Raw genomic sequence first — 25,326 nt, 5'->3', positions numbered from 1 at the left:
TTGTAAACTGTTCCAGCTTTGATGTATGCAGAGGGAGGAACTCACTGCCAGGCACAAGAGTTTGCCATCTAGCTTATTCCCCTTTTTAGCACAAAAATTGCTGTAGGGTGTTGCAGGCGCTCAGAAGTATTGATTGTTTCCTAGCTTCTGTTTGTATTGTGTATTTTACCTAATAATAAGTAATGCTTTTAGATTAGCTGCATTTGAAATACTAATCAATAAGCTTTATAGATTCCTCACTTTGTACGTAAACATGACAGTCTCCAGCGGAGCGAAAGAGTTTTATCCCAGATTGTTTATACTGTATAATTATCAATCTGTAGTGTAATCTCCTTGTCTTCATGTGTTTATGGGTTGATCCTGCTTTTTGCGGAGCTCCTTCAAATCTCATTAAAGGTATTCAACACCTTGCCCCATAAGTGCTGGAATGTGCCAGCTAAGTCCTGCTGCATGTGGACCTCCCAGTGCTTCTTATTGTACATGTGCAGTGTAAATAGGACTGCCTGCGTTATATCTCGTCACTGTTGCTAGCAGCTTCCTTCTGCAAAGCTATGTTTTCAGCCACAATACATCTGCCAGGCTTCAGGTGCACGGGGTTACAATTTTCTCACTGGGATGTTCTCAGAGACTGTAGTTGGGAAACCACTACCAAAGTGTTTCAGCTGAAGGGGAATCAAGTAGGGAAATAAAGCTTAAAATTATGTGTTGAATTTGCCAATGATTGAAATTTTTTTAAACTCTTCTCAAGCTCTGGTGCCCCCATGCTGTGGAGCAAATATGTGAAATCACAGCTGGAAAAAGGTTTGGAGCTGTGGATGTGGCTGCCGCTGTCACTGTTCCCATGGAAATCCTTTCAACCAGCCAGACCAGGTTAAAACTTCTGAAAAGAAATCCCTGTGCCACTGGTAGTTTCTGGCTAACGCTGCCTCTGAAATCTGGTTTCTGATAAACCAAGGGAGGCTTCAGAGCCATGCTCTGCTCACTTTAACTCTATTTGGTGTGATGTAGCAAACTGCTTTGCTGTCATGATCAGCCAGCAGCTGTTGGGAAGCAGAAACCTCGAGGTTTCCATCCTGCTCCTGACTTGTGTAAGCTGTAGGGTTGGGTTGCACAATGGCACATTTAGTTTGTTTAAGGTAAGGGAATTATGCACAGGAGCTGTTAAAAGAATATTAGGGTTGTCAAGTCAAGCAAGAAATGTTGTAACATGGCCTGCTCACCCTTCAGTTAGATTCTGTATGCATGCAAATTTGACATTCTTTAATTGCATGTCTCTGAAATCCATAGAAAATATAGCTTCTCAGTTTTCAGAAGAAAAAGCATACAGACTTTTCTTCTGAGAAAAGAGCTATTTGTTTGTATATCAAACACCGTTATCTCACAAAGATTGTCCAGACTGTAGGAGTGGGATACATTTCATCAGGCAGTCAAAGCTTCCATCGGTCACAGCTGCCTGAAGCATGTCCTTGGTCAAGGCTGCCATGATCTTGGGAGTGGGTGCCTGTAGAGACTGCCACTGCAGGGACAAGGCCCTCACTGTGTCACTCTGAGCATTTAGGTGTCCTGGAGAGTTCTGTCCCATTGGGAAAGGAGAGAAAGGGCAGAAGGTAGGAATGGGCTGCGGTCACCGTGTTGTTGAGCATGATGAATGGCTTTGGGTTTTGTGGGTCTCCAAAAATGTCTGGGTTGTCTGCTTTGGTGGCTTCTTCTTCTCTACCAATAGTATGTTCTACTTAAAGATAAATGAGTAAAAGTAGGTGGGCTGCACACTTACTATAAATAAGCCATTTAAGCCAACCCTGTGGTGCTTTTGGTGTACGTAAGTCATTAGGGCTGTACAAAATGGACAGTTTGACTTTTTATTAGACTTAGTGTTAAGACTTGGTAAGGTCTTAGTGTTACGTGGTAGGTATGAGAAAAGGGGGCACATGAACAAAAATACGAGTGTTAATGGGAATGGCTTGCTTAATAATAAACTGGAAAATAAGTGTTTATAACATATTGCATGAGAGAAAGGGAAAATGGAGAGAGAAGGGAAGCAGTTTGTCAGATGCTATTATTTACAGGCTTAAATAATTTGAATCATGGGGCCCCAAATTGCTGACATTGACCTTTTGTAAGCAAAGCACAACACCTGCCAGTAGATTATAACTGTATGTTGGCACTGTACTCAGAACCAAAAAAGATGTTTTCCAAAGTTAGAACTGTTGTATTGGCATAATAGTGCATTTAATGTAAAAAGCATTGAATGCACTGAATTGCTGAAGAGTTTTCCATCAACTGCTCAAAAATTATGATTTTACACTGTCATCAATTACAAAAAATCATTATTCTAGTACAAATCCATTCAGGTTAAGTGAAGAAATAGAAGTGGTAAAACATTGATTAATCCAATATTAAAAAAAAAATGAGAAAGCAGGAAATGCAGAAATGTTTCCTTAGATTGTTTTTGTATGGAAGATAACGTATTCGTTACGTATGATGAAGTGGACGGAAGAGAAAGTTTGCTTCTTATAGAAAAAGGGGACTTGAAACAGGCAGGAGTGGTTGAAATTCAACATTCTGACAACAAATCCTAGTAATTTTTACATCCATAAGACTTAAAGGATATAGCTGAAAAGCTCTGGTAAGTGCTTGCTAATTTATAACAAATCTTGGGAAATAGAGGAAATTCCAGAAAATTGGAAGGCTGCCAACTGTATTTCCAATTAAAAAAAAAAAAAAAAAAAAGGATGTCCCAGGGAACTGTAGGCTGCTTTAGCTTGGTGTCAGCCCTGGGTAAAGTAGCAGAACATCTATCTCAGGATCTGTCAAGGGAGAATTTGGAGGCTAATCCAGTAACAGTTGAAAAGAGAGCTTTCTAAACACACCAAGTCTCCATGATAAAGGCAGCTTTTAAGACCAGATGAGATGGTCGTTTCTGCCTTTCGGGTTTGTGACCCAGTGAAGGAATGCCCTGAGATTAAAGCTCCCATGGTAGAGCGTGCCAATTCAAATAGAAATAATCAAGCCACTCTGCTTCCCTGGGATAACATGTAGCTTAGATTTGGGTTTTGTATGTTAATCTCCTATTTGATTTGATGGCTTTTGCAGCTTTAAGTATGTCGAGTACATTGTAGTTTTGTGGGGGCAGAGAAACCAAATAAACTTGAAAAAGCTGCACTGAAAAGCTTGATAGATAATCTTAGTATCCTAAAATGAAGATAAAATCCTATTTCTCCTTACAGTGGTATTTGCAACTTTAATCCCTTGATCTTAACCATGGCAAAGACGCTTTTGTAAGCTCTTCTAAATCTTACAGAAGTAAAACTTCTCATCATCTTCTGCTGTTTTCACAGTCCTCTCCCAGACAGCAGGTGCAGACTGTAGGCACCCTCAGAACCAGAACTCCAAATGCATCAAATCTTTACCCACAGGTTTCTTCAGCCTCCTGGTGTGTTCAGACAAAATGCCCATTTGCATCCCACATCCTCTCTGCTTAGCCTGGCTGTAGCCTGTTAGGTGTTGGCAGCATAAGCGATGGTTTCCATGCGCCTTTCATTGGCAGATGATTTACTGTCGGCAACAGGAAAGGCAGTTCAGTTCCAGAGTAAGGATTGGACTATGGATAAAAGGAATTTAAACAGGAATCTAGGCATGTGCCAGATTGTGAAGATGATGGGAATACTTGCAGCTCTCGCTTAAAAGCTTCCAATAACAAAATGGCAATGCTCAGATTCTTGAAGGATCAAAAATGCCCTCAAAATCTCATGGTGTAGCGCTGCTAGACAGTCTTTTCACTGAACTTCTGATCATTCCATGGTTATAAAAACATCTGAAAATAGTTACTTGCATATGTTGATAGGCTTTCCAGTGTTCAGAGGACATGAATCTGTGCATCTTACTACAGTAGTCAGTAGATCTTTTTTTATTTTTAGAATAGAAAAAAACTGTGATTTAAGGATAAGGAAATTATTTTCCTTCAGTACATATGCCATCAAAGACAAACATTATTGCTGTCATACATTCAGTTGTCAAGAACTCAGCACAAGCAGATATTGACTCAGATACCATGGAGAACGCAGCACCTGTATTCTTTTCTATGAGTAGAAGCTGTGAATTTATTCCCTAAGAAATTCTGTCCCAAATTTAGCCCTGTCACCTACTGCATGTGGTCTTGCTCTTTGCATGGTAATCAGAGCAGGCCTGTTCCAAAAGACACCCTGGTTTGTGTCCCACAGAAATATGACTGATATTTTAAATGTCTGCTAAGTTATAGCAAAGATGAAAAGTTTGCATTTTATGGGGGGGAAAAAAATCAAGATCCAATTTTTTTTTTTTTTTTTTTTTTTTTTTTCCAGAACAACCATGTAGTAAAACAGGAAAAAAAGTGGTCTTTTGTCATGTGTGCAACCTCTACAGTTTGAATAGTTGAAATCGTTAGCAGTGATTTTGGTCACAGCCTCAGATTAAGCCTCTTTAGCGAGTTCTGAAGGAAAAAACAAAACAAAACACTCAAAAAAAGCCAGTAATTGATACAGCTTGAGAAGTGAGGATAAAATTAACCAGGAAATGTAATTCTGAGAGAGAAGTTTTCTCCTCCAGAGGAATTTCACAAAAAAACAGTGCTCATTTTAGATACTCATTCAACTGTAAGTACTGATAGCAGCCAAAAACAAAGCTTCAGCATTGAATTGTCCTGAAGTTTTGAAAGGGTATTCTTCCTTGAGAACAACACATAAGGAAAATGAATAGTTTTGAACCCAGATAACTTCTTGTTGTAATATTTCACACGAAGAGGCTACAAAAAGAATAGAATAGAAGCAATAGTTGTTTTAGCTCAGCCTGGCCTTCATTTTTATAGTCATAGTAGCAAAAGAGATTTCAAAAGAGAAGCATGTTCTTTACTATCCTAAAGTACGATGATATATATATAAAACAAACAAAAGAAATCACTGGGTCAGTTTTTAATCTCTGATTCTTTAATCTAGCAATCCAGATTAACCAAGAGTAACCCAACAGGTTGTGTTCTTTCCCCAAGGTCCTGAAGCCTTTGGCCACTGTATAACATATAACATAACAATAATATGTTATTTATTTTGATTCGTGGTTTCCTGGCACTGTTTCAAGATTGGGCATTTCCCATTGTGCTTTGAGTAAGCTATTTTGAGTAACAGATTTGGTTCCAGTCCCATTCCACCATAGCCAGCTACTGTAAGGGCCATGTAGAAGCCATGAGAAGAGACTTTGTCAGGAAGGAGTTTTCCTGTGTTCCTCACTTTTCGTATACATATATGTTTGTTGAGTGTGTCTGAAAAATAAGGACAGAGGTGTCTATCTTCCCTACCCTGTTCACTATTGCTTCTTTCTTGAAGACATCACCATTTATATCACAAGAACACTGAAAATGCATGATGAACTAAGGCAAATTTACTGAGTTTAGGACAATTAGTAGCATAATTATTTTTCCTGAGTCAAAAACACACATGTACTTTGCTGCGTAGGCCTGTAGAGAACACTTATATATCTACGCATGTACTATGTATGGACTTTAATTGAAAGTTAACGCCAGTCCCTAAAGACTGTGAGCTATCATTACAGCATTCTGCTGGATTACTCTCTCAAAAAACAATGACAACACAACTCTTTGAAGTCAAGAAACAGATTTTATCCATGTGTAGAACATAAATGTGTTTGGACTCTTCAAGATTGCCTCCACTAGGAATCCCTGCTTCGTTATGGTACCAGCCTCTGAACAACCTGAAACACAGTTTCTGCAGAGTAGACATCTGGGGGTTAAATAAACATTCTTTACAGAAGACTACAGGCATCCTGACACCTATTTTAAAAAAAAAAAAAGATCCATGGCACAACTGAATCTGTAGTAGACTTTTACTTGTGTGCAGTCTTCTGATAGCAAAACCACTGCAAGTAGCCAAAATATTTGGAGGATTGTCCCTGAGCTGTGAGCACTTGATTTGATTTGGAGACCAGCATTACCAAATGCTTCTTGGGCCCCCAGCAGCTGCTTGAGTTTTCCTTATCCGTTCCCATTTCCAGCTGTGGTCAGATGAAGATTTGCTTTGAGGTGGTAAGGTCAGAAGCACCAGCCATCACCTCAGCAGTAGTGCATGCCGGCTGCTACCAGCCATAAATGCTGTGTAATGTCTTTTCCACTTGGCTATGTATCTTCTACTTTCTAGCTGAAGTTACTTGAACAATGTGGAAAGCTTATTTTTGAAGATATTCTTGCAAATGGCCCTGGCACCCACTGTAGCCTTGGCAGTAGGCAAGCCCATGTCGCCTGGCGGCTTTCTAGTCTATTTTCAATTATCTGGGGTGCAGAGAGAAGAAGGCATTAATACTGCTGAGGATGACATAGCAAATTACTACTGCTCCCTAACCTTTTTAAATTGCTAACGTTGTTGTAATCTGTAATTACAGAAATCAGTGTGAGAATTGTGGCACAGTATAATTATCTTTCCTGATACTTTATTGCTGTATGAATTATTAATCAAAATCAGTCTTGTATAGTATTTGCAGCAACTAAGAAGAATAATGTATAATTAAATTTCATTATTTCTATTTTTGTGCTGGTGTTTTATGATGTTGTAATTGATAATTAATTGGTTAAAAATTCACACAGTTCTTAGGAGTTTCATATGACTATGACTGCTTGGTATTCAGCATATATTAATTGAATAATGGGCTCACTGAGGAGACCTTTGTATGTAGTCTTCTGTCATTACAGTGAGCTCTCAAAAATGGTGAATTAATCATTAAGCCTTTCAATAGTTTCTTTTTAAAGGAAAGCAGTGACAATATAATCATATACTTTGTTGTTATATCTATAATTGAGAGATCATAATAACCAATTATAAGGATGGTCATTTTAGGAGCTCTGAAATTTCAGTTATTGATAAATTTCTTTAAAACCAAGGTGTTGATTGCACACATATTGTATCTTTTTGTAGAAAAAAATATTAGATGAGCAAGGGAGCCATGGAAAGTTATTCTCCTCCCACTTTCCATTTAAAAACAGTGCAGGAGCCCCTGGTGTCAGGGACACACACCACCTGTGGACAGGTGCTCCCTACTGCTTGCCCTCAAGCTTGCGGCTTCAATGTCCACAGCCATCTCCTGGAGCTGGAGACAGAGGGTGAGCACTTTAGGAGACAAGTCTGGAGATGCTTGGTTTGGGATTTCACCTGCATTCACATCCATCAAATAATCACTGTCTACGACTGTGGTTGGCAGGCATGATCCCTGCCCAGGCAGTGTGCTTTTGGCCAGTGCGTTGGAGTGTGAATTTTCATTCCATGTAAACTTCTGCCCTGCATAACATCACCTTTTACGTGGATGATGCGCTCTCATATTTGTAACCTCAAAAGAAAAACATAGCAATCTTGCTATGACCTTTTATCTTCTATTTTGTATTTTTTTTGTATAGTGTTTATCAAATTGATCATACATTTGGTCTTGAGGAGGGCTGTTTCTCCTTTGACAATCATATTTATCATTGTCCTCGTGAGGATTTCTATTCTCCTTGTTTCAACATGGGAAACTGGACGCATATACCACACTGCATTACACCAGAAGTGACTAGAAAATACATCATCTCTGTATTAAAATGTTTCTCTTTCTTAACTCTGCCTTTGCATCTTGCGTTCTTGGATAGCCTTAAAGATCTAGGCTGTATGTCTTCAGTCTGACTTTTTCCTGAAAGACTACAAATGGGAATTTGGATTACAGATCAAATAGTCCCTGTTTTGCAGTGAGGGAAGTCGAACACTGCAACAGGCTGGCAAGGGATGTGGTGGGTTGTCCCTTCTTGTTGGTATTTCAGGCGCTGATGGACATGGTCCTGAGCAACCTGCTCTAGGTCATCCTGCTTTGAGCAAGGCACTGGGCTGGATGATCTCCAGAGATCCCTTCCAACCTCAACCACTCTATGAAAATCCATTTTTTCCTCTAATTGCCACCTGTGTGTGTGCCTTGGATTTAGTGCAACACTTTGTAGTATCTAATGTTTTTTTTTTGTATTGTCTTTCTGAATTTTCCAACAATCCTTATTGCCTTTGACATTTAAATTAATTTTATCCATTTCAATTTCACTGTCATGATTTATAGTCTTCTAGGTCACTCATCAGTGTAGGATCATCAGAAAGTTCTTGTTGGAAAGGATGTCAAGAGGTTTCTAGTGCAGCACCTAGCTGAAAGAAGGTCCAAAACCTCCAAGTATGGAGAGGACAAACTATGGATACCAGATGAATTCAAGTGTGTTGTGGGTGGTATGTCCATAGATACATATTAACAGCTTATGCTGTTTCATTTCTGGAGATATTTTACTATTAACCTGCTGAAAATAGCCTGTGTATTCCTTCTCTGTTAATACAGTTTAACCTAAGTGATTTCCAGTCTGATGCAGCTTCTTACCTTGTGACAATCAAGCTTCTCTAGCAGCCTTTTGTAAAGGCTTTATCAAAGGATTTCTGAAAGTCAACACTAATTACATATACCCGTGTTCCTTGCTGCTAATTTGACACACTTCAGGAATTCTAATAGAGCAGATCAGAGACATGACTTCTCTGTACAGAAGCCATGCTGCTTTGTCACGATGATAATTTGCTTGGTTAAGCATTCTGCACCTTTACCATGATCTAGATTTACTTTCCCATCTAATTAACCCCATTCTGTTGCCAGGACTTTCTGGTCTGTCATGATAATATTCTTTCTTTCTAACATTTTCCTTTAAAAACAGGCAGAGCCTTGCCTACCCTCTACTCTTGTGAGACTGGAGCTGGGTTTCATGGTAGGCAATGTATTTTTGGTAGCAACTCAGAAGTTCCTGGAGAGCTTGGGGCAAGTGCCAACTCATACAGACAGCATGCTGCAAACCCAAGTGATTCAGATGTTCCATGAATGACTTTTTAGGCCCCTGGAGGGTTTTTCAGCTCCGGGCTGTCCCTACCACTGGACTAAGTGGCATCTCCCATCAAGGACTGTGGAAGCGTAGGGCAGGCAGAGTTCTACTTTGCTTCACCATAGTTGCTGGCCTTTATTTGCAGCTGCTTTTTTTTTTTTTTTTTTTTTTTTCAAGGTTTCAGTGGTGCTTTCCTTGCCCACAGTAGCTCTTGCCATTTGCTGGAAACTTTTGTTTCAAAGAGGCTTTTTCTGGCAAGATGGTGACCTATATGCAAACAAATGCACAGCGTGTTCTTTCAGGCTGGAGAAAGGCTTGCTAAGTCATTCTCTCTTCAGTTTGAAGAAATACCAAGTGCATAACAATGATTTCCATGAAGAATGCTCTGCAAACTCAGCATAATATCAAATTCAGCAAAAAAAGTACACATTTTGAATTAACGCTGTATGAAAGAGTTCCAGCCCTGCTTGCTTGTTCAGAGCCAAGTCTTTGCTTTTCTCTTCTTGAGAGAGGAGAAAATAAAATGATTAACAATTTACATGCTTCTGTATTCCAAAACCTTACACTGGTCTTCTCCCTTTGCACTGACCCCTTTCTCTGTGAAAACAAGCAGTGTACCTCAGGGGCTTTAACATCTTGCTCCTGTCAGATAAAGCCATCTTGGATAGGAAACACCTTGTGCCTGGGGGTCAGCGGCAGCTCACGGAAAGGAAAAGAATGGAAATCACTTCCATTGAAAGATTAAAAGCTGTTAAATTGGTGGTCCTGAACCATAACCCTGCCCCAGCTTACCCCAGTGTAGCCTCAGCACTGCAGCAGCACATCAGTCGGGTTTGCTAGCAGACACACATGCCAGTGGGGAAATTCACTGTGGTACTGTCATCACCTCACAGGGTGTGCAACTAATTAAAAAAAAAAAAAAAAAAAAAAAAAAGCACCTGATGTGAGCTGTAGTTAAAAAGTAGGAAATTACTAATTAGTAACCAACTAATTCAGGGTTTGATTCACACAAATTGCAGTATTACTGTAAAAAAAACGATTTCAAGCAAACAGTGATTTTTGTTTTAAAAAAAATAAAGGCACTGAAAATGTAATTGGTGTTGTATTAATTACCTGTCAGGTTTCAGGTTTCTTGTATGTTTCGTCACCATCTGATACTTACAGGCAGAAGACACGCCTGGAAAAAAGAAAATGTAAAGCTTTCCCCATTGCATTGTCATTTGCAACTCTCAGGTTTTCCCACTAGATTGTTCTTGTAAACTCTTGCATTTCATAGCACGCAAGAGTGACCACTTAGAACATCACTGTAGCACTATCGTTAGCATCAGAGTTCAGTTACACAGAAAGCTGTGAGTGGGATGAGCCAAGTATCATTTTCTCTGTGCCTTACCGTAGTGCTAATAAAATGATTGCTTGTCAGTTCTTCTCGTTAGTGTCACTGTACGATGTAAAAAAAAGAATGGATTTTCCTCTGGCTAAGAAATCCAACATGTAGCATGAAACAACAAGATGTCTCCCTCCCGCAGCTGTGTGCAGGTAGATGAGCAGCTTTGCATCTCATCTCTGGGTGTGAAGTCAGTAAAAGGAAGGTGGATGTCGCATTGTTTGTTTTTCTGTTAATGCAGGCATTTCAGTGTACCCAGAAACGTAGGCTGAGTCAGCATGTTGTAAATCTCCATTAGAGAGATGCTGTAAGCATTCCACTAAGAACTGTGATAATATGAGAGTTCCATAATGTTGGTAAAAATAACTCTTTGGAAAGAGGCATCGTAGCCAATGGCTTATAAATACGATAGAAGTGGGAAGATGGAGTTATCATTGAGAAGTTCAGGATATATTTACAAGCAGAACGCAGGTCCTGTTAAACCCATTCTTGTCTGGTTTATCACTATCTTCTGAATGACACCTTAGGAAAACAGTATCCTGGTTTGAATGCAAGAGAAATAGTTTAAGATATTTTCTATCTGCCAACGTACCTGTCTATCATATTAGGAAAGGAAAATGCTGCAAAGATCCTCTTCAAAAAAAGTAGTGGAGGAGGGATTTTGCTTCCACTTTGCACAGTAGTCAAGTATTTGTGGCACAGCAGTGTTACACCAGAACATTCTCCTCTGTCACCCTCAGCTCTGAGTCATGCTGCTTGGAAGGCGGTTGTTGTTTGTGACAAGAACAATTCCTTAAAATAGTTGAAGTTTGCACGTTTGCACTGCTTTCCTTTTGGCAGCAGGTAGACTGATACATACAAATAAACCTTTTTCCCATGTAAACCTTCAAACAAATGTTCAGTTTGTTTTCAGGTACCAAGTGTGCTTCAGCACAGCACGGGGTTTCCACTTGCTTAGTCAGAAAAGCTGAAGCAGGAAAGTAACGCAGACAGCATTCAGTCTGATGCTCAGTAGGAAGTTTTGGGTAGGAGAAAAATGAGTTCAATGTGTCCAAGTGTTGACGGGGTTCATGCAGTGCTGGGTGTCGAGGGAACCTGACCCCCCCAACACCACCGCAACCCGATGGCTGTGCTGAGAGGTGCTGACAGTGCGACATGCGTCAGAAACGACAGAGCAACAGGCAGGGAACTTCCTAACTCAGAGTCTGGTAGCGCATGTTGTATGTCCTACAGACGTCGGGCTGCTGTCAGCACAGGGAGACTCAGCAGGAGGGAACGGCCCCAGCACCCACGTGCTGCCCAGCCACCCATAGTTGGAGCTCGGCAGAGCTCAGGGGATTTTCCTGTGTTTGTGGTCCTGGAATTCAGAAAGTGCACTTTTCTGTAAATGACATTAAACCACAAGTGAATGTGTGAAAACCTGGAAATGGATTTCTTCTAAAGCAACCAAACGTCTTTCTCTCCCCCTTAAGGCTTAGAATATCTCTGCTTCTGAGTGAGAAATGAAGTCACTCCATCTGGAGGCTGGCTCCATCAGATACAGCCCACCTTGCCTTTCGCTTGAGTGGGGTCTTCAGTGGAACCACATGGCACTCTCAGTCCTCTTGAGAGAAGGCTGGGGTTTTGAGGGTTTTTTCCCTCAGTGTCAAAATAACAGAAGCAAGGACAAACCCCCCTTTTTTCACTATTAGAAGACCCAGTAGTCATTCTCGCTATTTTTGCTAAAATCTTCTAAACTTTCCCATGTAATGTTGCTTCACCTACTAAATCGAGCGTTGCTTCTCACTACCTGTCTGTGTTTTGTTCTTCCTCTCCTGCGCTCCAGGGTGTGAACGGCATGTCTGTGGATGAGAAGACTGACTCCCCCATGTATGTGTATGAGTCAACAGTGCACTGTACCAATATTCTCCTCTGCTTAAATGACCAGCGCAAGCAGGATATTCTCTGCGACGTGACGCTCATCGTGGAGGGGAAGGAGTTCCGCGCCCACCGGGCTGTGCTGGCCGCCTGCAGCGAGTACTTCTTGCAGGCCTTGGTGGGGCAGACGGAAAATGACCTGGTTGTCAGCCTGCCAGAAGAGGTATGCTATTCGTTGCTGCTGCTGTGGTTTTGGGGTTGGAATGGGTTGAGGATCGCTGGGAGCTGGAGGATGAACACGTTCTCACAGCCTTCTTCACTAGGGGAGAGCAAAACCTGCCAGCACTCCTCACGTTTACAGCAGCAAAGCTTTAAAACGCTTCAGTATTTATCACTTCATTCAGCACATTATCAGTACCCGAATATTCTTCAGCTCTTCCAGACAGGAAATTTGAAAGGGGTCACTTGGCTGTTAGACAGCAGGTTATTGTTGAAAAGTCATTTGAACTGTCACATTGTTTGGAGTCTCATCGCTGCCCACCCCTCTCCAGCAGTTCGTATCCTTGTTCTCGTCTTTCCCCTTTCCTGTGTCCCATTCAGCCTTGCTTCCTTTCTCTTGTCTTCACAACTGCTTTGGGATTTAACTGTTTCAAGCCATGCTTTTTCTGCCAAGAAAGCACCAACACATTTTGTCAAAATGCAGGGTTTTTCTCATGCAGCATGGCTCACACAGCAGGAAGCCAAGGGACGTAGGAAATACATACCTCACTGGAAAGTTTACTTTATTTTACCACAAAATCTCACTGGCTGGCTTCCACCCCCACTGTAATTTCCTCACAGCTCTATGACTGCAATACTGAAGATACCATAGGGCATGCTGGTGGCAGGGATGTGCAAGGGTTGCGGTCACCCCCTGCCTGCCCTGAGTCCCCACCTGTGCAGGTCACTCTGTGGTGGTGACATCCCCAAGGCTCAGGAAGGCAGTTGCTCTGGAAGGAGCTCTTCTGGCCTACAGCATGAGGCAGAGGGGTTTTCAACATAATTTGCTTAACACCAATGAAGAAGTATGAGACTGTTTTAGGTGATGACAGGTCCTGAAGTGTCACACACCATTTTTCCCCTCTCTGATTTAGCTCTCTGGAGACCTCAGTGGTATTGTGATGTTGTTATGATGCAAGGTGGAGAGCACTGGAAGAAGTAGGTCACTGGGCATGACTTCACAAGTCCTGACACTGAGTATTACTCATGAAGAGATTTCAACCCAGACATTTTGCATAGGAGTTCACATATATCACAGAGGACATGCTAGGATGCACACAATGATTCGACACTGTCCACTAATAATTTCCAGTGGAAGAATCATGTCTCAGGCAGTGTTGCATAGCTTTTACCCTGCAAAGCAAAGTGGTGGAAGCAGAGAGGTTACAGTAGATGCCCAATGACTGACATGTGCAACAAGAGCATCAGGGCTCTTCTACAAAGCCTTGGTGAGACCTCCTCTTGGATACCATGTATGATTTCTTAAATTGAGAACAATAATTGAAGAATGTAAGAGTGATTGGTGTTAAGAAGGACCCCAGCTTAAATAAGGAGGAGGAGAAAAGGCTAAGGCTATGGCAAGTTCATGCTGCCAGAGTGATGGCTGCAAGGACGTACAGTTCCATGTAGGCATAGCGGGTGAAACAGCTAAAAGGGGGAAGTTTCTCTTTAATAGTAAAAGACTGTTGACAGTAGTGATGGTTGATTGGTTTATGATGGCTTTTAGTTAAACTAGGTTAGCAGATACTTAATCACAGCAGCAGTGAGGTGTTGAGCCACTAATGAGTGTGAGGAGTAAGGTGACAGAGGGACCGTGCTTGCTTACCTTCAAGACCAGAGGATGGGACTTAATAACACAGTCCTGGGTTTATATGACACTAAAGATCTGAAACACAAAAATTTATCTTTACATGTGTTTTATATTAGATGGTATATTAAAAAAAGCATTCTTCCTTTGCAACCACAAATTATTTCTATTTAAATAAATCCCCTTTAGATAAATGGAGTATTGAGGTTTTATATTTTAGTATGTATCTCAAGATCGAAAAGCCTTAGTGAGTTAAGTTTACACTGTTTGCTGCTACAGCTCCAGTAAAGTCCCTGCTTTTGCATAAGCAGTCAAACCGGGTCGTAAGGTTTTTTCCTTACTCTGAAATTGTGCTCCACCTCAGCACATGCCACAGTCACTTGAAGAGTCTTTACCTTTTCATAGCAGAAAGGAACATCCTTGGCCTATCAAAAGAGATATGCACAGTTACTAATTCGTAATTGCACATACATCTTCCACATGCACATGCATCGCTAGTAGCTCCATGGAGTCTAATTTGCTCAGTGACTAACGTATTTGAGTAGTTGTGTGTGAGGTGGTCAGTTAAATAATTTCCTTTAATCCTTAGATGTTAGTCACTGAGGCTTAACAAGAGCTGCCTCATGCAGATTGTGGCTTCTTGATAATTGCTTGGTTAAGGTGCACTCCTCTGCTTCTGCTGCTGCTCTTTGGGATGTATACCATGATAGTTTCCTGTGCTTAGATATGTGAAGTGTCTTCAGTAATGAAGCGTGTCAGAGCTGCTTACAAAAGGAGCTGCAGCACCAGGGTTTTTTTGGAAGCTGATAATGTGGAGTAAAGAACCATCTTGTATATACTGCATTAAAAGAAGTTAGCAGAGTCTTTTTCAATTCACAAGCTGATGGCTCTTCCCATTGCTATTGTTTTTAGTCCATGGTCTGCAGAGCTCCGGAAACCCATGAATTATTTCTAAAGTTATATGTGAGAACTGACTTAATTGCTCACATAGAGAGTTATGGCAGCAGTGGAAAAAATTCAGACAAAAGTCAAAGTTAGCGTCAAGCTTAGAAACATCTTTCATTGGCATATGGTTGTAATAGTAAATCAGAGATCACAAATTGCTTTTAAATATAGTCTTCACAGTTCAAAACTTTCCCAAAGGTGACAAAACTCCTAAATTATCTAAGATATTTTTAAGTCAGTCATGCAAGAATTGTGTTTTAAATTCTGTTGTGGTCTGAAAACTGCTGAAGTACACAATTATGGAGAATGACCATTATTATTTATCAAAGGCTTGATGTTGAAGCTGGGTAAGGCTTTATATATAAAGCTTTTGCAGTCATGTTATGTTGGCATGAGGAAACTTAACATGAAACAAAAGAACTTCTTTTTCATTATTCAGAGCAGTAAATCTGCCTCTGAAGACTGGATTGCAGAGGGTTTCTTTTTTACTTTATAGCATATTGGGTCTTTTTTGTTAATCTGGCATCCAGTCCTTGTTAACTGTTGTCTAGCTAAACAGCGAGCAGATGTTTTGTACATTATTTCTTGTTTATATCCAATTACAGTAAGTGCAGGCTTTATGATGTGCTCATCATTTCAGTAGTGACACATTCTGCACATGCAATATGTCTGTGCAGCCTAGTTGAGCTTACTGGATTTCAAACCAGTGTAAAACCTTGTTTTGGACATTTCATGTCACTTCAAGCATGACTTAATGTGCCTTAGTTAAAACCTTTTCCTAATCAACTTATTTAAACTGAGTCAGTATGGAGCTAATTTTGCACTGATTGAAGAGTTTCCATAAACCCTTTCAAGCCAACACCAGTAATTCAATTTCATGCTACACCTCTTTTTAAAGCAGCATATTTCAGTGTCTAGATAAGTGCTTGGAAAAACAGCCACGAAATAGCAAGTGCTCAAATGTGGTTGTAGCATGTGAAGTGACAGGACTCAGAGCCGAGACTGAGGGCTGAAGTGTGTCAGCTGCAGCTCTGTACAGCTCATAAAAAAGGACCCCAATACTCTTAACTTCTACACTTTCCTCTTCATTTGCAGTTTTGGTAAACAACTACAATCTCATGTGCTTTTCACCCTGGGTATTTTATAGCAGTTTTGCTGTTTTCATCTAGCAGCTGCTGTTAAATGCATCCAAAAATTAATATTTTCCAGGACTCAAGTTTGAAGCTGTAAAGTTACTCATTTAATCCATACCCCTAACTGTTGTTTTGTTTTATTTAATCACAAAAGCTGGTCTTCCTTCCTTTAACAAGGCACTTAATTAAGCTTTTAATTCATGATAAGAAGTTAAATGGCACTTATGAGGCATTTTTAATGGTTTCCACTTCCCATCCAGATTACAAAAAAAGGTGTGATAGAGAGGCAGACACGGCTGTCAGCCAAGGGTATTGTAGGTCATGCCAATATTAGCTGGCAGCAGGCCATTATCCAATTAACATTGCTTCATCGCTGCAAGTAATAGCTCTTGAGTAGATGATTGAGTCATTCATGCTGTAGTGGTACTCTACTTTCCTTGAGAAAGAGCCAGTACTCTGCAGAATAGGCTTTTTATTTGCTATTATTACCTGCCTGGCTTTTCTGTTAAAAGTGCACAGGGAGCAGGTCTGGCTGGGCAGGCTGAGAGCAGGGGGCTGGCCAGAATAGCACCGTCTGCACAGATATCGTGTACACCTTGCTTTCTGAAAACAACTTCCCTTCAATGAGGAAAACATTGGAACAGCAGCAACAAACCTCCTCTGTTGTTTGTGATTCCTACATCTTGGAAATGAAATTCCCAAACCCGCGTGGGTTTTTGTGGCTTTGAGATGTACACATAAATAAAACCTTCATCAGGTAATTCCAGGTCATTCTTCTCTGTAGGAAGGGATGTGTGATGTGCTTGGGGAGCACTTTTGTTGACCTGCACTGCTCTTCCGTACAATTAATGGAGCAGTGTTCAAAGTAGAGGTCTGCTGGCATACACTGTGTGCTGAATTGCTCTGCGTCTTCATTACTTTTCTACTTACTTAAGGCTGCTATGAAATCTGCTGTTTCCCTGTGAGGTCCAGCCCTGTGAAATCTGTCATCTGGTCCTTCAGCTGAGGCAGGCTGGCTCCCTCACATAGTTAATCAGAAGAAGAAGAAAGGCAGGATGGGAGATAGATTTAGGCTCAAGGCTGGCAAAAGCTGATCGTGTTGGAAGGCTAAGGCATGCGGCACCCTGGGTGGGATGGAGCCAGGCAGCTAGCATTAGAATTACTCGGCGCTGATGGGGGAGAAATCCTGGCAGCTGTTAACCATCCATGCCAGCCCACCAGCCTGAGGAAAAAGCAGTGGGAATTAGCCAACAGAAGATGATCGGGTTCAGGGAAAAATCAAAGACAGAGTGCAAGAGGTCAGCTATTACATACTCCCACCAGCTGACAGAGATTACTATTCTTTTTTTCACCCTAGAAATAACCAGTGTTCTCTTACTTCATCTCTTTCCTCTCCCTATGCCTCATGTGTATGTAAGAATACAGTGTCTGTAAGAAATGAAATGACTGAACTATGAGTGCTCTGCGCAGGAGTGTAGAGATGATGAATGTGGGAATGGGGAGCAGGGGGGTAAGAAGCAACTGCTTGCTGCATGCCTGTTTCCTAGCTAGAAGGCTGATGTTAAACAGCAGGGAACAAGAGAAGACCCTTTTTCTTTGGGACACTATTAATACGATGGCTCCTTCAAAAGTAATGCCTCCTGTTTTATTAGGTTGACCCATGATGTCAGAGGTGTATGTTGTTGGTGGTATGGCAGTAGAGGTGGAACTTTGCCCAATAGCTCTTAACCAATATTCCATTACATTTTGTTGCTTTGTGACAGATGGCAGCAGAGGGGCAGTCTGACAAAATGGCATCTGTAAGAAGCAAAGAGGTAGAACTGAATTCCTCCATGTGGAGAAAATGGCACCACTCAACATTCATTAATGCTTGCTGAATGTTTATGGAGAGCAAACAGTGAATGTAAACACAGTGAGGCAGCGGATGTTGCATTTCAGCAATGGCTATCAATGCAAAAGACAAGTCTCATTCTAGATGGTCATGAACAGCTGTCACACACAAAATGAAGAGTGTCTCAATCAACTTATCCATGCAAATCAGCTAATGGTTACATTGTAATCAGTTAATGATTACATTGAAAAATAGTGTTTTGTAGCATAGAATTTGCTCTATCAAATATTGTTATTGTGTTCTTTGTTGTCGTTTCCATGGAAAGAAATAGGAAGCACTACTTTCAGAGCATCTTACATATTAGGAATAGCTATGGTTAGTTCTCAGCATTTATGTGGTTTTCTCTTTCCATGGCTGTATCAGCCAGCAGTGTTCCTCACAGATCACAGCACTGGCCTGAGTGACTTCTGCTATGGCTCAGGAGTTATCAGTGACCTGAAATCCTTCTGCTGCCACCTCTACCCAAAGGCTTTCTGCAGAGCAGCCTCAAGAGGTTGTGACCGTGAGGCTTCAGATCCATTTGTCTTTCATCTTCCCCTCAGCAGCACCACTCCAGTGAGTCCGTATGGACGGAAGCTGTCTCCTCAGTTTCCTAAGCTCCTCTGAGGGAATGTGGTGTGTTTGCTGCTGATTCATAGTGCTAACACTCACGACACAGAGTGGCTGGAGGCCATGGGTCGATATTGAGGATAAAAATGAGCATTCCAGTACTTTTTGAGGTCTTCAGTGGTAATGATACTAATTAGGAGAAACCACAAGACAGAAATGTTTTGTGTGTGTTGCACGTATAGCACAATACAAGATAGAAATAGTGTATTTTGTTTCTAGCAGTTGAGCAATAAAACAGAAATGAGACCATCACTGTGTGACAAGAAATGCTATCCATTTCTTGCTGCAAAGGCTTCCAGCCCTGCAGTGCAGGGATGAAACAAGCCACCTCCTTGTCATTCTGTGTGGTGTAATTCCCATTGTTTTCTGATGGGAGGTGACTCCCTGTTGATCCTTTTCAGTGGAGAAAAGTCAAATACAATAGCAACAAAATCCATGCATACATGCATGTAAAGGGGAGAAAATCTTGCAGTAACTCCTTTCTCTCCCTTTGGTGGTAGCTGTACTATCAATTTATTGATTCAAGTAAGCATATAAAAATATACTGTAGAAGGGGATATTGAGGTTAGTGCAAAGAAGGAAATTCTCTGCTGCAATAAGTGAGCCCCATTTTATTGCCTTCGTTATACCTATGCCTGTTGCTGAGGGTGAGCCCTGCCTGATTGGCTGGCTGTGCTTGTCCTCACTATTGCAAAGGAGTTTGTAGTGTGGAAACTGTCTTGCTTAAAATTTGAAAACATAGTTTAAAATGTAAAAGACATCTCAAAAAGTAGAGGTAGACCATGCTAAGGGAACAAGCAGAAGCGGTAAGTACGTATGGTGGATTAAATATTAACAAGGGGGGGGGCGTTTGCTGTATTTAAGTGTGTATTTGGGTGTGACTGAAGCCGAGGTGGCTTAGTTATGGTTATGAGTTGTTCCTTGGTGCTGGTAGCACTCTGGCTCTGTAGTCTGAAAGACATCCTGCTTTTCTCCCCTCTCTTCTTTCGAGTCTCATACCTTTTCCTTTTCTCCCTCTATAAAAAAGCTTTGAATTTCTTTTGCATTGGAAAAATAAGTAGCTGCTCTTTTAAGAGTCCAGAAATACCAAGCATCTGGCATTTGAACAGACAGATAGAGCCCAGATAAGTCATCGCTCAGCTTCACTACATCTGACGCCAGAACCTGTAGGGTACTTCCTGATCCCAGTACCAAGTTTTGCTTCGTTAGTGTTCCCAAGACCCAAAGACGATAAGGCTTTATCTCTGTACAGCACTTTCTGACAAGAATTCCCCAGCGAGTAATGTTATGTTGGCTGTTTTTCTCAACTACCAGTGAAACTGATCACATTATGGGGTGGAATATGGCATCTATTCAAATGATGCACTGCAGCAGTCAACAAACATGAAGAGTAGGAAGTATAGTTCAATTCAGAGATGAAATACAGGTTTTAGGTGAGCAGAAAGCAGTTGAACCCTACTAGGATTTGAAAATGAGAATTTTCATTCATTGTGAATTTTATAGGCAGGCTATTGGTGTTTTTTATTGGAATAAGTAGTCATACTTGCTGTTACATGTGCGATGCAAGCTCTGAAAAGAGAAAAGGCTGGTTTATTCCAGTTCAGATCTTTTGTGCAGCACTGAATTTTCATCTGTACCACTTTATGGGATGCTGCCAGCAAACAGCTCCAAGTCCCAGCTCAGTCTAGCACTATTAAAATCTGTATCCTTGGGCACTTTATTTACTGTATGGAAGTAAACAAATACTTCAGATATACTTGGTCAAACTACATCTCCTTCTAGCCCAGGTTTGGACTGTTTTAAAGACGAGATTTAATTTGTCCAAAAGCTTGAGATGAGGCTTGAGTGGTTGTTTTAAGACTTAAATAAAAAGGGAGTATCAGGTCTATCTATAGGAAGCATGTTTTAATTCACTGGAGGAAGCTATCATGAGAGCCATTGGCAGCTGTTTTGAAACCAGATTAAATTCAACAGAAAATTCAGCATATGTTTTTAGCAACAAACAGCTTAGTGATGTCTATAACTCCACATTATTTCCTAACAATAAGGCAAATTGCCTTTGAGGGACATGTTTTATGTACTTTGAAGTTTGACACTCAGTGCAGATGTAGTCGGGCAGAATTTAAGGTCCTAAGATAACACAGACCAGCGCAGCATGTAAACCTCCCTGTCCTTTACTTTTTTAATCTGATCATAAAAGAGTGCTTAAGTGTAGTCGTCTGTTTCCTGCAGATAGAAATTTTCTCTTTTCTAATTTTCTTTTTTGCATTTCTGGATTTATTTACTTTTTTCTTAAAGCTTGCATCATGCATCTTTAGGTCACTGAAGAGCCAGTGATGGAGGCTTTAGAAGACATGGTGGAGAAGAGAAGGTTAATTCATAATTGAAATGGCACCGGGAGTTTCCTGCTGTGACCCAGAGACTGCCACCAGCCTGGGACCCACAGTAATAATAGCCATAGCTGGTCTTAGGAAAGCAGAGAACAGTATATGCACTTACAGTCAAACCGTTAAGTAAACAAGGTGTCACCTAGCAGCTGGAATTGAAAGGTATCAGCTCTAAAGTTAAATAATGGTAAGATAAAACATTTAGCAGAAAACCTTTGAGGCTTCTTGTGGACAAAAAAAAAATATTGTCATCACCTCTCCATAAGTGCTGTGGTGGAAGTTGATGCATCATATAAGAATTACAGCACAGGTCCGTGCACCAGGTCAGCGATGATCAAATCACCTTGTGTGAACTACTTGGATATGTTTACCTCTCTCTAAGCTCTTGGATTCGTATTATCTCACATGACAGTGAACAGGCTGACCCACAACTGCTGCCCGTCTGAGAGCAGCCAAGGTATCCAAATCCAGACTTCCCAGGTTATTCTTCCCTGTTTTCTTGCCTCTGTATCTTTTAAGCATGCAGGAGGCATTGAGAAGATTTTCTGACTGGAAGGCTGGCTGCAGCATTTCTCAAGAATGGGGTAGAATGGATCTGCTGCTTGTCTATCTGAGTGGTCCTTGGGCACAGGTGGGCTCAGTCCCATTAGGTGAAAACAGTGATTCCTTGGCACCCTCCAAAAAAAAGGCATCTTTGTTTTGGTGTTGAGGCAACTACATCAGAGCAACTCAATCTACTGAAAGGCATCCTTGTCTATAACAGGCAGTTTGGAACCAGATGATCCTTAATGTCCCTTTCAAGCCCAGCTGTTCTCTGATTCTGATTCTGTATTTGAGTATGTATTTTTGTTTGGTAAGACACTTGGTCCACATTATGTCCTGCAGCAGCTGCTCACTCTTCCAGAATAAGACTGAAGGCTGTGCTCTTCATTTTGAGAGCACTCCATTTCCTTTGTGTGGCAGCACAACTAAATGCCAAGCACCACACCTTGCAAACCCCAGCTCTAGGTATAAGATTCTTGAAGCTATCATCTTATGTAAGAGTGAGTCCCTGGAAAGCTTTTCTTCTCCTCATCTGCATTTGGGATGCGTTGTTAGCTGGAACCAGAAAGTAAGTAAGCAAAATGAAAGTGTATAGACTTGCTTAAGAGACTACAGAGGACTTTGGCAGATGTGATCCAGGACTGATTCAACAGCAGCTTTGTATTCTCTGTGCTTCCTTTGGTTCCCACGGTGTCGAATGTACTTGCTAAAGCCAATGTTGAGGTGGGTTCATTGGGGTAGTAAAATAGAAAAAAGAGACCATCCAAGTAAATGAATTGACCCAGAAATGGGCTTCAACAGTGCTAGTGGTTTAAAAGAATGTGGGCATCCGGTGTATCATGCATCAAACACTTTACCCTACTTGTATATTTACTTGCTTTTGAATTGCAATAGGACCAAAATCCCTGCTTTATGTAAGTACCTCTTAGTTTTTGTTCCCAGAATGGGTGGGAATGAAATGCTAGTGTTTCAAGGTAAAAAGACTAATTTAAAGAAAAAATTGTCCATGCAAACTTTTTCTGTATAGTTCTCAGTTTCAACAAAAACTGCATTTGATGAAGTGTTCTGTGATTTGTGTCAGACTGTCAGCTAACAGGCTGAGGCCATGCTTTTGGCTGTATAAAGCTCTTGCCCGTGCTTTTGGGAAATGTGGTTTTTTTTCCTTTGAAAACCAGACGTGTGGTCCTCTGTTTCAAGGGCCTGCAGCTAATAAGAAACAAGTCTTAAACAACTCTAAAAGCAAAATATCTTTCCATCTCTGACCACACAGCTGTAATACAACGTGCCTAGCCACCTCTCTCTCCATATACACAGGCAGCCTTCAGAGAAAATTTCCCTGTCAGGAGATTCTTGGTCAAGTGAAAACAGAATAAGCTCAAGTTATTTCCTGTTTCTTTCAAAAGACAGGGTTGGAGCCAGTAACCTTTCAAGACAGGAAAAAGCAGAGTGAGGACTAATTCTGACAACTTCCCTTCTGCTTTCCACAGAGAGCTAGTGCTCACTTCTACTTCCAGTAGGGGAAACCAGGCTTAAGGTAGATGTGTCTCTGCTGTCATTCCATCTGCCTGTTGAATTGAACAATTTTGTAGCTTAACAACTTCTTTTAGCTTATTTGATTGCAAATTTCCATGTTCCCTTATGTATGCTATATGGCATATTTTTTTTCTGGACATGAAGGAGTTTCTCTTTTTCTTGAACATTGTATCTTTCAGGAGACTGTGCACATCAAATCAAGGCTGTGTTTTAAATGCCTGAATTAATTTGTCAAATACAAATCACAAAAATTGAATATTTCTTGTCTATCTGTAGGTGCAATCTGCTCTTGTTATTTTTGCCCGCTTTATGTAAGCAGTCAATGGGGACAAATATTGTCTATAGCATTGGCCAAAGAAGTGAAGAATAAAGGAGGCATCCATAATATGTGTGGGGATTGGGGCATTTTCACATTTATGAAACAATCATAGTGTTCAGAAAGCAGAAAGAGTAGTTTTCAGTAGTGGCAGAAACGTTTAAATCAGTAACTCCTATTCTTCTTTCCCCACCTTCAGTGTCGCTGTTGCAGATGGAAAACAAAGGACAAAAATAAGAGCTACATTTTGCTTGGTTTATTTTGCTTTCTTTTCAAATATGAACCTCATCCTTCTCATATAGGATTTATTTAATGAGCATTTCAACTGGAAACCTCTGTTTCTACCTTACAGGCAGGTAAATTTTTTGAAGATGAGTATTTGGTTGTGTTTTGATCTCTGTCTTTGACTGATACAGAGCCATGGTGACCCTAGTAGAAGCCACTAGGATCGCTGTTCCTCTGGACCTCCTTCATGCAGGTCTGTAGAGCAGACCAGTGCTGCACACTGTCAGCTAATCAGAACGTTTCCAGTGATTCTCAGCCTTCAGGATCCAGACTATTTGTATCACTGCCCTTGGATCCCTGGCTTTGTTCTCAGATAGTTTTACTCTGAATTATTTGGTGATCATTCTGTTGGTGTCTTTTTCTAACTGTTCCCCTTAAGCAAAGCTTACACCATTGTTGTCTTCAGAAAATTTTTGGGCTGGCTTGCTTTTGTACCTGTGCCATTTTTTGATACCTGGCCAAACATCCTGTTGCGACTCCAGTTGCAACTAAAAGAACAGAAAGTAGTTTTAAGGTCTGGAGACATAAAACGTGTTCATGTGGATAAAACCCTGTCACATCTCCCCAGAGATCTGCTGAAGAACAGTTCGGAGTGGGATTCTGCATGGTGCAGGGAGCAAGACTGGGGGTTGGACTCGATGATCTCTGGAGGTCTCTTCCAACCCCTACAATTCTGTGATTCTGTGATTCTGTGAAGATGTCCCCATGCCCAGATCTGCTGGGATTCATGTCCTGCTGCCACTGAACACAGGGTCTCCATGTGCATGGGAAGGGCTTGAAGTCTACTCACACTTCAGGAAAAAAGCAACTTTATGGCAAGCTGGAATTTCATCACCTCTGTATGTGCGTAGGGCTGGCACTGAGATAGCCTTGCTCAATACCATCAGATGCATCTCGTTCTATTCTGGGAAAGATGAGAGCAGTGCTGGAAATTACGTGGCTCCAAAAGGTATTAGCTTTACTTCTTTTACCCCCTGAGAGTTAGTCCTCTCCTTAGGGTTGTATGATAGCTTCAACTAAGGAAGAAAGAAAAGTCACTGTTTTACGAACCAGGCAGCAATAAGAAATGCTGTGTCTGTATTTGTTATTTGGTGGCTGATTTGGTGGCTGATTGGCTCTCTGTGCTTCCCCGGTGATCTGAGTTGCAAGTTTTTTTTTAAAGGTCCTTGAAAAGCCTTCATAGCAAATGTAGTAACCTTGGCAAGGTCTTGTGTTGCGCCATGCCCTGCCCAGCATTCCTGTCGTTCTTCCCATTTCCTGCCCCTTACAACACAGCTGTGGCTTTGGACAGCAAGTGCATTTTATATTTCCTAAACAAATTATGTAAAAGTTGTTGTTATTTGTAAGGGGTTTTTACCATATGCTGTCGATTTGCTCCGTGGTGAGGGGGATTTTTGCTTTGTGAGACTGTAGGCTGTTTTGTGGATCTATTTTATTTCCTCTTTCGCCTGCCTTTCACAGAATCACTGCATGGTTGAGGAAGGAAGGGACTTATAGAGGTCATCTGGTGCCACCCCCTTCTCAAGCAGGGCCACCCAGAACAGGTTGCTCAGGACCATGTCTTTTCTACTGCAACTCTAACTTGAATCTAACATAACCATACATTTAGACAGAGACAGCATGTTTCTGTCCATGGCTTTTCCCTAGTGGCTTTAAGCTGCTGGCTGCAACACTGCAAACAAATCCAGAACTGGA

The 25,326-nt window shown here is 41.2% G+C and overlaps 1 protein-coding gene across 2 annotated transcripts in view; it reads left to right on the top strand.

Annotated features, from left to right (window-relative positions):
* BACH2 (BTB domain and CNC homolog 2) overlaps positions 1–25,326 on the top strand; it is a 184,867-nt gene that overhangs the window by 123,613 nt on the left and 35,928 nt on the right. For both annotated transcript variants that reach the window (XM_042816053.1, XM_042816044.1), the window contains one exon: positions 12,112–12,366. In XM_042816053.1, the coding sequence (XP_042671987.1) occupies positions 12,124–12,366 (243 nt within the window). In that variant the 5' untranslated portion in view covers positions 12,112–12,123. The remainder of the gene's footprint in view (positions 1–12,111; positions 12,367–25,326) is intronic.

Source organism: Centrocercus urophasianus, unplaced genomic scaffold, assembly GCF_019232065.1.
Source record: "Centrocercus urophasianus isolate 14NV4802_14NV808 unplaced genomic scaffold, USGS_Curo_1.0 seq_10, whole genome shotgun sequence".
NCBI lineage: Eukaryota > Metazoa > Chordata > Aves > Galliformes > Phasianidae > Centrocercus > Centrocercus urophasianus.
Note: the sequence above shows the minus strand (reverse complement) of the source record. Positions and strands in the feature narration are given on the sequence as shown.